The following is a 13,017-nucleotide window of genomic DNA, read 5'->3' on the forward strand; positions in this document are numbered from 1 at the left end:
GTTTCTATTTGCCCCTCCCCACTCACTCGCACTGTCTCTCTCCCTCTCTCAAAATAAATAAATAATTTTTTAAGAAAATTTAAAAATAAAATAAAGACAGTGTATCATAAAAAAGACAGGGGCCTAAGGAGTTAGACATGTGTTTAACTCATGGAACCTCATTTGGTAAGTTAACAACTTCACAGATGAAAGAAAGAAAGAAAGAGAGAGCGAGAGAAAGAAAGAAAGAAAAAGAGAAAGGAAGGAAGGAAGAATAAAAATAAGAGAAAAGGAAAGAACAAAGGATATCAGCACAAATTGTTATGGGTATTTAAAAAGTGAAATTAAATAATATGCCTTTAGTAACAATAATGTTAGTCATGTAGTAAACAGTAAATGCCCAATTTTTGTTTAAAGTGAAAGACATACAATGAACAAAATAATAAGGAATAAAATTTTAAGATAAAGACACATAAAGAATCTTGCCCCTGAATAAAACAAGTAAAAATTCATTTTGCTCTCTTCCTGATATAACAATCATTACTTTATTTCATTTATAAATGAAATGTTAATATGAATTATCTTTTATATGTAAAATTAAGCTAAAGCATTTTTTGCACATACTGTGTGTAATTTAATTATCAAACACGTGAAAAGGGTAGGTATTATTTTCTGGATAAAGAACCTGAATGTTATAGGTGGCCAAAATCATATTGCTTATTTAATATAATGTTGGGAATAGAAATATACTAAGGTAAATATAGCATGTTTTATATCTATGTTTGATAGAAAAAGGAAACTTAAGTGCATAGAGGCTGTGGATTGTCCCAACTCCCAATCATTATGCTGTCACTATTTCAGGCTGCTTCAAATTGTGAAAGATTTTACTTTAGGTAGTTAATAAAACAAAGGAGGAAAAAATCTTTCAAGTTTTTGAAAACTTTATTTAAAATATAACATGGACATAATATGAAAAGGGCATAAGTGAGTCAGAGTAATTTTCTTTCTTCTTTTTAATGCTTATTTCTTTATTTTGAGAGAAAGAGCATGAGGAGGGGAGGGGTAGAAAGTTGGAGAGACAGAATCCCAAGCAGGCTCTGCACCACCAGTGCAGAGACTAACGTAGGGTCGAACTCAAGAACTGCGAGATCATGACCTGAGACAAAACCAAGAGTCTGACACTTAACCGACTGCGGCACCCAGGTGCCCCTGGAGTAATTTGCTTTCTTATGCCTTGTATACGTGTATCAAATTCCAGGTATCTTAACAATTATATAGGGGCACCTGGGTGGCTTAGTCAGTCAGTTAAGCGACTGATTTAGGCTCAGATCATGACCTTGTGGTTCATGAGTTCGACCCCACATCCAGCTCTGTGCTGACAGCTCAGGGCCTGGAACCTGCTTCAGATTCTCTGTCTCCCTCTTTCTCTGCCCCTCCACTGCTCATGCTCTGTCTCTTTCTTTCCAAAATAAACATTAAAAAATTCCTAATTTCAGCTCAGGTCATGATCTCACGGTCTGTGGGTTTGAGACCCATCTCAGGCTCTGCGCTAACAGTACAGAGCCTGCTTGGGATTCTCTCTCTTCCTCTCTCTCTGCTCCTGCCTTGCTCATACTCCTTCTCTCTCTCTCTCTCTCTCTCTCAATAAATAAACTTAAAAAAATTATACACAAGCCAAACTGCACATTTAAGTGGAAGGTACATACCCATGCTGTGAGGAGCCCACTGATCTTGGACCAGCTTCATTGTATAATTATGACTGTTTATTTACCCCAGTGAAGAATTCCTGAATAAAATAAAATTGGGCATGTTTTCTTTCCTTAGGGTGAGATAACATATCTTCATTAGGAAAATGAGACTATAGCAATATTTTCACCATTCATCTATATATAAAGGGAAAAAATGAAAATAAGAGTTCATCTAAAGCCAGGCAAATAAACCAGGTAAAATTAATTTATTAAAGTTCTCCTGGTTACAAAATAATAAATAATTCTCTCAAAAATATAATGGGGCGCCTGGGTGGCTTAGTCGGTTAAGCGTCCGACTTTCGCTTAGGTCATGATCTCGCAGTTGGTGGGTTCAAGCCCCGCGTCGGGCTCTGTGCTGACTGCCAGCTCAGAGCCTGGAGCCAATTTCAGAGTCTGTATCTCTCTCTCTCTCTGACCCTCCCCTGCTCATGCTGTCTCTCTCTCTCTCCTAGAAATAAATAAAAAATATTAAAAAAAAATATAATAGGTGTTTTAACTCACCTGCATCAAGATACTTAATCAAAAATATTTTTTATCACAGATATCAAATGACAACACACATAATATTCTATGTGTGCTTTTTTTGTGAGGCAAATTTGGGCCAGTGATGTAAATTTTTGTTGAATGTTTTTTCTAATACATATTAATTCAACTCCTGTCCATATCATCATCATTGTTATCATCATCATCGCCACCATCATCACCTATAAATTGTGATCACCATCATTATTAACAAAAATAATCTCATATTTATATAGTAGAATGCCTAGAAGAGCTCTCAGAAAAAAATGGCTATTTAATAATTATAAAGAGTGCTTAGATTAAAAACAATAAAGGCCGTTTCATATTTGCTCATAGTAGTTGGAAGTAATGACATGTTTTTCATTTTGCAAATAAAACTGTGTATCACAGAAGGTTAAGTGCCTTGCACTAGAGCAGAAAACTCAACGTGTGAGAATTCAAGTTGAAATTCAATTCTCTAATCCCAAAGGTAGATTCAGTCTTGGAGTTTTGTTTGATGATTAAACTCCATCTTCACAGCAAATTCATAACTTATTCTTCAGTAAGTATATCCTATCTACTCATCATTGAACCCAGGAAAAAAGAGTGTATAGCTTAAAAGTAAGAAGCATTCTTTCCCCTCCATAATTCTAGTCAAACACTTAGCAATCAATTATAATTATCTTATGGTGTAAATATTTTTGGAAACACTCTTGAGTTTGAAATCTCAAGAATTTCTCATTTCTTGAATAATAGTTGTTAGAAACACAAACACACACAGAAACACACCTGATCAAAGAAGGAAGATCTTGATTCTGTGGCTAAAACCTTCTATACAACTGAAAAGTTGAGACATGTCCTGTGTTACCAATTTAGAATTAAAAGTAGAGATGTTCTCTCCTGTCAATTTTGATCCCTGGGGAAGATACGACAAATGTTATTTTAATCTCTCCTTATGAAAAAAACCACAAACAAACCACAGTATTTCCGCCTATCACAGCACAGAAAATTCTGCTCACTGGTGAAATGAATGTGAGCTGTGAAGATGATTTTATGACTTAAAGTGATTAATTCAGTGACAAGAAGTTTCACAGAGTTTTAAGGGGGGGAAATGATGGGCTTACATAATCTTTTTCTGAATTAAAACTGACAAATTGGTCTAAAATAGGGTTGTGAGCACTGTGTGAAAAAAAAGAAAGTTAAATTAACTTCTTAATCATCTTGTGCACATGCTGTTATAAATTTGAATGAAATCAAGTATGCTAAATGTATCATCTAAGTTGGAACCGTAGAAAGATACCTTTCATATATGTATACACATACATATAAGTATATGCACACACATAAATGCATACATGTGAATAGACATATGTGTACATACATAATCTTTTAATTATAAAAATATAAAGTGTGTACAAAATAAAAATACTCTGACCGAACCATATGCCGAGCTCAAAGAATTATCACTTTGTAGCCAATATGATTTTATTTATGATATATTTGGTGTCCAGATCCATTTCTGCTCCTATTAAATAGATCCTTTTCTCTATTTTCCTTGTAAACTTCACTCATGATACTACTCTGTTGTTGAGAACAATAGCACCAAATCTTACGCCAGAATAGCAACACAATCAACTAATGTCTTAATATTCTGGTTTTTAGCTACTCATAATTTTTGTTACATTAAAGTATGATTAAAGGAATTGTCATGGCCTAAAGGAGCTTAAAGAGATATAATGACTAAATGTCATATGGTATCCAGGCTGTTAGAATGAATCAGAAAAAAAGACATTAGGTAAAAACTAAGGAATTCTGAAAACAGTATTCTTTATTTAACAATATATCAATATCATGGGGCACCTGAGTGGCTTAGTCGGTTAAGCGTCCGACTTTCGCTTAGGTTATGATCTCGCGGTTTGTGGGTTCGAGCCCCGCGTCGGGCTCTGTGCTGACTGCCAGCTCAGAGCCTGGAGCCTGTTTCAGTCTGTGACTCCCTCTCTCTCTGACCCTCCCCTGCTCACGCTGTCTCTCTCTCTCTCTCCTAGAAATAAATAAAACATAAATTAAAAAAAATTAAAATAAAACAAAACAATATATCAATATCAGGCATGCCTGGGTGGCTATGTCAGTTAAGCGTTTAACTTCGGCTCAGATCATGATCTCGCGGTCCGTGAGTTTGAGCCCTGTGTTGGGCTCTGTGCTGACAGCTCAGAGCCTGGAGCCTGCTTGGGATTCTGTGTCTCCTTCTGTCTACCTCTCCACTGCTCATGCTCTGTCTCTCTCTCTCAAAAATAAATAAGGATTAAAAATTTAAAAAATATATATATCAATATCAGTTCATTCATTATGACAAACATGTCATACTAATGTCAGCTGTTAATACGGGAAACTGGAAATGGGACACATGGAAACTCTTTGTACTATATTTGCAATTTTTCTATAAATATATGACTAATATAAAATAAAGAGTTTATTTAAAAGCAATACTGGGGCTTCTTTACAATGTTATCATAATAGTTATTATTATTTTATTAATATAATACAACTGGGACACTTTAAACAAATTAAAAAACACACTGGAGAGAAACATCTAAGAAAGCACTCACTCATATTAACTCTCACTGAACATGAGCTTGTGAAAACAAACTTCAATCAGTAAATCTAAGTCTATTCAATCGGAGAGCATGATTAGGCAATAATCTTTAGCTAATAAAACAATTGGACACTGTAACAATCTATGTACAATATTTATAACATACAATTAACATATATAGATATTGATTCCACAAAATTTGATAAAGCTAGAAAAAAATATTTATGAAATCAGTAGGTTATTTGAAATCTTACATATGGATAACACAAATGCCAAATCATTTTATGGAGAAAAACAATAAACTTCAAGAAAAAGACATAATTTACACAAACTCTTCTAGATGGTATGGAAAAAAGGAATAGTTGTTATTTCTTTCACTAAAAGTGGAATTACCTTGATGCCTACATTAGGTGAGAATATGTTAAGAAAGGAAAAAGAAAATTCAATCTCATTTATGAAAATTGTTGCAAAATACTAAAATAGCACTCAATCAAAACAGCAAATAACACTCCTATAGGTGACCAAATTGAGTTTATTTCATGAGTGTAATAGTTTTCCTTTGAAAGAAAAATCATTAAATGTAATTTGGTATAAACACTAGATTAAAGAAATAGAACATGATGACATCAAGGTGGAAAGCACATTTGCTATAATTCAACACCATTTCATGATAAAAACAATCATTAGCATATGTATGAGAGAATTTCTATCAATATAGCTCTTAACTTTGAGATATTCATAGGCTTTTAGAAAATCATAAAGCAAAGAAGTCTCTAATATCACTTCTTTTCAATGTCATTGCGGAGATTTGCAGCACATTTAAGACTACTATAGGAAATTAAAGAGATAAGGCCTTAAATTTATTTTTTCTGATGATATATTTATTGTCAGGGAAGAAGACCTTCCTCTGCTGTGGTCCTTCTAGTTGAACATAGAATCAAATTGACATAAGGGTGAGCGTCCGACTTTCGCTTAGGTCATGATCTCGCGGTTCATGGGTTCGAGCCCCGCATCGGGCTCTGTGCTGACTGCCAGCTCAGAGCCTGGAGCCTGGAGCCTGTTATAGAGTGTGTATCTCCCTCTCTCTCTGATCCTCCCCTGCTCACGCTGTCTCTCTCTCTCCTAGAAATTAGTAAAAATATTTAAAAGAAAGAATCAAATTGACATAAGACACTCTAACCAGAGAAAATAAAATTTAACAGGTGTAGGTATAGGAAATCCACAGGGACATGAAATTCTAAGGCAGTCAGGTAACATAATGCTCCTATGAAGTTAAGGAGAAGGGGAGGGCCTGAGGAAACAAAAGGGAGACCGCTCATTATCATGAAGGTAAAAGATGTTTGGAACAACAAAAACACAGGCTGCCCTTTGTTATTCAGTTAAGTTCCTTAAGTAAAGGGGAGTTTCTGTTAGTAGCTCTCTTTCTATTGCAGGGTCTCCTTTCCAAAGTAAATTGATGTTAAACACATACTCTTCATCTGTCATGCTGGAACAATTCTTGAGAACATAGTGATCACGTGGTGATATGTGAAATTGCAAAAGGAAAGGACAAAATTTTCAGAAGACATACTTTCTAATAAGTGAAATAAAAAACAACAAAAATGTATGCAGAAATGATAATCTGACTACAAAAATGTACATATGGGCTTCATATGGACACTATTTATCCAGCCTCTTAAAACTATTGGAGAAAGAAAGCACCAGTGCTTTGCAAACAGCCTGGGTTCAAGTCATTTAAGAACACCCATCACAGGAGCCTGTGTGGCTCAGGTAAGCGACCCACTTTGGCTCAGGTCACGGTCTCGTGGTTTGTGAGTTCGAGTCCCACTTTGGGCTCTGTGCTGACAACTCAGAGCCTGGAGCCTCCTTCAGATTCTGTGTATCCCCCTTTCTCTGCTCCTCCCATGCTCATGCTCTGTCTCTCTCTATTTCTCAATAATAAATTTTATAAAGTTAAAAAATTTAAAAAAAAAAAAAGAAAGAAAGAACACCCATCACCACTTCAACAAACTATTTGGAAATTTCTTTTGTTAAATGAGAATAACCATCCACCAAGCCCCAGTCAACTGGCAAGGGCTTACATGGCCGAGCATATATTAAGCTCTTCCTGTGTGTCCTAAGGGGAGGAGGTGTTGAGGCCCCAGTGTAACTTTGTGGTGAGGAACTGTCCTCTGGGCAGGATGCTTACTTCAAGCTGTGACACTGAACCTGGATGTGGTCAGAGGTATTTACTGGGCAGTTGCCCAGAAATGAAAGTATAAGGTATGTGGTTAGGACCAAATGGAACTTTTGTAGTCTCAACTTTTCTGTAAATATTTTTCAACTGATCAGAGACGTGTCAAAAGACAAATTCTAAAATCAACAAAAACAAGAAAGTAAATTTAAAAAGACCGAGAAATAGAGCTGAGTCTGGATGCTGATAGACAGATTGAAGTAAAATAACTGAAATATGGAGAACACGCCGATGGTTACTGGAGGGTAGGTTGCTGGAGGGATGGATGAAATAGGTGAAGGGGATTAAGAATACGCTCATCATGATGAGCACTGAGTAACATATAGAATTGTTGAATCCCTCACTATATTGTACACTAGACACTAAAACAACATTGTGCGTTAACAATACTGAAGTTTTAAAAATTTTTTTTAAATGTTTATTTTTGAGAGAGAGAGAGAGACAGAGTGAATGCAGGGGAGGGGCACAGAGAGAGAGACAGACTCTAAAGCAGGCTCCAGGCTCTGAGCTGTCAGCACAGAGCTCCGTGCAGGGCTGGAGCTCATGAACTGCGAGATTGTGGTCTGAGCGAAAGTCAGACACAACCAACTGAACCACCCACGTGCCCCTGCCTTATGGGATTTCCATTCTTCCTGCAGGTGGTCATAACTGGTGGTACACAAGTCTCTTCAGCACACTTAGCATACCCTCCACTATCTCCTGTGCCCAAAATCACATTCCTGAGTGCCTTTCTCTTAGAGTTAGAACAGGGCCAAATCTACTGATTTTTATTTTGTTAAGTTTCAGAAAAAGGCCACATAGCCTAGATCATCTTGAGATAAAATTAAATAACTTAACTAAGGTCTGCAAATTCTTACCCTGACATTAGTCCTAAACATCTGAGTACTCTGTTACCTGTTCCCTTTAAATCACATCTTATTCCTGGTGTTTACTATACTTGTCCTCTAAATGGTTTAATTTGTACCTCAATTTTTACTTTAATTTTGATTTATAATTTAATTTGCTGTTGAATTTAATTTTCTGTGAATGCCATGGCATTTGCTTTAATTATTGTAAGTGATTTCACAGAGTATTTTCCTGTATTGATTTTATGTTGTTTTTAACAACCAGCTATTTCATAAAAATTTGTTCCTAATTTTAAAAGGGACAGTAAGTTATGAAGTAGCTATGTATGCTAAATGTGTTCAACTTGATCCAACACAGGAGTAATAGTTTTTTAAGTTTATTTATTTATTTTGAGAGACAGAGAGAGAAAGAGAGAGCATGCAAGCAGGGGAGAGGCAGAGAGGGAGAGAGAGAGAGATTGAATCCCAAGCAGGGATTCCCAAGAATCTCAAGCAACTGGCAATGCAGTGCCCAATGTGGGGCTCGAACTTATGAACCATGAGACTATGACCTAGGCCGAAACCAAGACTCGGGCTCTTTACTGACTGAATCACACAAGTGCCCCCACAGGATTAATATTTTTAAGTAGAAAAGTGTATTTGTTAATTTCTTATTTTTGTATTCAAATGGTCAAAGAATACTTGTATTATAATGTTCTCCTGGCATAACTATGCCTTTGCTTCTGAAAAGCACATGGAGGTCTTGTGTGAAAAGGTATGTAGAGTTATTTCTAGAGAATGTACTGTAAGTCTTGGAGGGTGAAACGTTGGTCATGTTCTGGTCTTAAGGCTGTGGAACGCGATAGCACTATGATATACAGAGCCCCATGACCCCTCCCTGGCTACAGAAAGCCATGAACTTTCCTCTCAGTATTTCTTCTCAGAAGTGCCCAACTTGAGCTCAACAGGGTGAAGATATATAATCCTCTCACCAGGAACATTCATATTCCAGAGCAATTAAATTGAACTTATTGGTTACAAATTCAGCTAGCCTCATTAAACTGAGTAGGCAAGTAAAACAAAGAAAACATTAGAAGTATATAGCAATGAACAAAAAGTTTTACTTATATAAATATTTTAAATACTGTATATATGTAAAGACATGTCATAAATATACATACAGTTTATATACACAGTTGATCCTTGAACAACAGACTTGGAACTGCAGGGGTCCATTTATATGTGGATATTTTACAGTACAATACTGTAAATGAATGTTCTCTTTATGATTTTCTTAATAATATTTTCTTTTTCCTTGCTTAATTTATTATAAGAATACAATATATAAGACATATAACATACAAAATATGTGTTAATTGACTGTTTATGTTACTGGTAAGGCTTCCAGTCAACAGTAGGCTATGAGTAGTTAATTTAGGGAGGAATCAAAATTCTATGAGGATTTTTGACTGCAGTGGGGGTTAACATCCTTAATGTCCATGTGGTTGAAGGGCCAACTAGATGATAGATAGATAGATAGATAGATAGATAGATAGATGATAGATAGATGATAGATAGATCTCAGAAATAAATGCTAGCAAAGCCAACTAGATGATAGATAGATAGACAGACAGACAGATAAATGATAGATAGATGGATAGATAGATAGATAGATAAATAGATAGATAGATAGATAGATCTTAGAAATAAATGTTAGCAAAACTGTGAAAAGAGAGCCTCAGGAAGACACGGAAGACTTATGTCTCTGGCCAACACTACACACATCAGTACTGGTTTCAATTGCGAAATGTGACGAAGATGACTATTCTACTTACAAAAATTGTGAAAGTGTTATGAAAATCTTCCTTGGGACACATATTTATTAGATCTGAATATTTCCAAAACCCAAACGATCAAAACAGCCAATGTCAGGACTAAAATTGCAAATCCAGAGAGAATGTAGAAGTTATGTCATTAGATAAGATCCACACTCAATGTACTATCAGAGGACCAGACTTAGAGAGCTCAAAATGAAATGGATAATTCATGGAGTTTGAATGTGGAAGTAAAAGTACTTCAAGTGAGACCTGGTAAGTGAAGTTGAAAACCTTTTACAACATTTCTAAACTTTGGAAAAGAAGCAACATATCTAAGAGATGATAATGTTATTATTATTCCTGATATGTGCACATTAACTGTATAAAAAAGTTTATACTTTTAAAAAGTTCAGATTTTATATCTAGCAAAATGAAAAATTGGCCTTTAAAAATAGCAGACACCCAAAAAAAGGTTAGGTCAGGATATTTTCCTTTGTTTTCCAGTATCCTTAGGTCTGCCATTATTTTTGGAAACAAGGATCCCTGGCCTCTAGGAAAATCATTTTGCATATGATAAACTCTCAGGGTGAATTTTGGTTTATTATGAAGATCATGATGACGACTGTGATGATGATGGTGGTTATGTGGGAAAGGTTAGTGTTTTGATAATTTTATGCACTAAGACACATTTGAAGATTTAAAAATAACAGACATATTTTTGTTTGTTTTGGTTGAGTAGAGCTGATACACAATGCTACATTAGTTTCAGGTGTACAACAGTGACTTGACAAGTTTATACATCACGTTATGCTCACCACAACTGTAGTTACCATCTGTCTTGTTTTCAGATCCAATTTTTTATGGTGGAAAAATATTACATCTATTTCACAGGAAGGCAACCTAAGTCGAATCTCCCTAAGAATACTAACTTAATCCAGGCAACATACTTTATGGTGAGAATAAAGAGTGTAAGAATTTGGGGTAGATGAATTATTTGCTTAATTATCTTTAGTCTTTTATATTAAATAGGGTTAATTTCAAAGTCAAATTATTCTAGATTCATAATTTGTTTGGTCTTAGTGCCTTCTACGCCGGTATTCTTTAAATATTTTTTAGAATTCCATTTCAATTAATATATTGGCTTCTGGGTCACCTGGGCGACTCAGTTGGTTAAGCCTCTGACTTTGGCTCAGGTCAAGATCTCACGGTTTGTTGGTTTGAGCCCTGCACCGGGCTCTGTGCTGACAACTCAGAGCCTGCAAATCCTCTGTCTTCCCCTGTCTCTGTTCTTCCCCCATTCACAACTCTGTCTCTCAAAATAAATAAATAAATAAATACACACACACACACACACACACACACACATATAAGTGTGTATATATGTAAATATAAGTGTGTATATATATATATATATACATATCTATATATTGACTTCCAGGCTATACCTGTTTACATTATATTCTTAGTGGTTGTTCTAAAGATTATGGTACACACTCTTAACTTTTCACAGTCTTTTTTAGAATTATTTTTCTACAACTTAAGTAATCCTGTAACAAACAGTTTTATTGATCACCTCCCCAACCCATTACGATATCATTGTCATATGTATTATGTCCCATATATGTTGTAAACACTGAAAGGCAATGTTATAAAATTTGCTTTGAATAATCATGCATTTTGCAAGAATTAACAGATGGTTGTGTTTCATATTTACCCAGATATTTATAATTTCTCATGCTCTTCTTACCTTCCTAAATACCCAATTTTCTGTCTGGTACTACAGAATTTCCTTCCTTTCCCACTTGCAATGCAGGCCTGTTGGGGATGAACGTTCCCAGTAGTTGTTTGAAAATGTCTTAATTTACCTTCATTCAGGAAGGCTATCAATGATACAGAATTCTGGATTGGCATATTATTTTTTCTTTAGGTGAATATTCTATTATTTCTCATTTTCATTACTCATAATGAATTTCTGGGCATACATGTATCATTATTCTCTGGTTGCTTTCAAGAGTTTGTTTTTCTCCCTTTCAGAAGAATGACTACAAGGTACCCACTTGTGATTTAGTTTTTAATGATCTCATTTGGGTTTTACTGGGCTTCCTGAATTTAACTTTGTGCTTTTCAACAAATTTGGAAGAGTTTCAGCTGTTATTTCTCCAAATATTTTTTCTGCCAGATGTTTCTTCTCCTTGTAAGATCCTAATTACACGTGTCATAACTTTTGGTATTATCACATTGATCTCTCTTGTAAAAATTATTTTTGCTCCCCTAGAGATTCCATTATTACTATTATCCAATATGGAACGATTGGGTGAGAGATGGGCAAAACTAGGTATTTACATGTTACCTTAGGAAGAGCAACAAAGAAACAATGGTTGCAATTAAGGGAAGAGCCTCAGAAAATGTAGGGCAGGGCGACACTTATTAAATGTCTTATTTTACCCATAACTTTGCACTCATTAGTTACCAGAAAACAAAACGTTCAGATTAGTGAGTTTGGCACACAGACGCAAGTCTGTTCTTTTTGCATTTTCTCTGGAACTGGCTGCCTGCAAAGAACATGTTTTCTGCTCTGCTCCGACAACAGTAACGTTTAAAAGGGGCCCCCTCTTGCTCTGAATTTAGGTCTGAAATGAGTCTGTTTAACTTTGGGATCCAGAATAACAAATCCGTTATGTTCAACACCTAAAGTACATTCTCAGAAAGTCACAGAGAACTGTACCATTTTGATCTTTATATCCCTGGTTTCTCCATGACTCTATTCTGAATTCACTCTAGATTCACACCCTCCTAATTAATATTATTCCATATTTATATATTTCCAGTGGTTTTGGTGGATCCCCTAACCTGAGTTCACTCTACCAAATAGTTCCTGTAATTTCTTATGGGTACTTGTAAGACTTAGGCACCTTTTAATGAACATATTTAGACATGTAAATAACATTCTGGGAGAAAATTGGGAGGTATTCCACCTCAGAATGTATGAAGCAGCTTCTCTCTAACTTTTCTCCATCCCTAATGGTAAGAGATGCATGTGTGTGGGTGGGATACTCCAACATGGGAAAGGAGAGAGTACGTCAGTCTCTTCCTCTAAGATCCTGTAGGGTTCTTAAATCTATGAATTGAACAGGCTATCTTGTCCAACCTTGACAGTTCCTTTCAAATTTCTTCAGTTCCAAAAGAATAATAGCCTTTAAATACATCCAAAACAACAACTGTGGAAGGAAACAGGGAATCTACATCACAGAGAAAAGGAACAGAAAATGTGACTTGGTTTCGAAATGGAAATGCATGTCCAGTAAAAAATGACTCTTGTTTA

General features: G+C 35.5%; 1 protein-coding gene across 3 annotated transcripts in view; it reads right to left on the reverse strand.

Moving 5' to 3' along the window:
- Positions 1 to 13,017, reverse strand: part of LOC120224085 (NKG2-D type II integral membrane protein) — a 46,472-nt gene that overhangs the window by 11,562 nt on the left and 21,893 nt on the right. For 2 of the 3 annotated variants that reach the window (XM_039222319.1, XM_039222321.1), the window contains exons 1-2: positions 3,018 to 3,077; positions 1,686 to 1,765 (exon numbers count right to left, since the gene is read on the reverse strand). In XM_039222319.1, coding sequence (XP_039078250.1) covers positions 1,686 to 1,725 — 40 coding nt within the window. In that variant the 5' untranslated portion in view covers positions 1,726 to 1,765; positions 3,018 to 3,077. Of the gene's footprint in view, positions 1 to 1,685; positions 1,766 to 3,017; positions 3,145 to 13,017 lie in introns of those variants that run through there. The other variant, XM_039222320.1, reaches the window with a different exon arrangement.

This window comes from Hyaena hyaena, unplaced genomic scaffold (genome assembly GCF_003009895.1).
Source record: "Hyaena hyaena isolate Hyena2069 unplaced genomic scaffold, ASM300989v1 scaffold_1107, whole genome shotgun sequence".
Taxonomy (NCBI): Eukaryota; Metazoa; Chordata; class Mammalia; order Carnivora; family Hyaenidae; genus Hyaena; species Hyaena hyaena.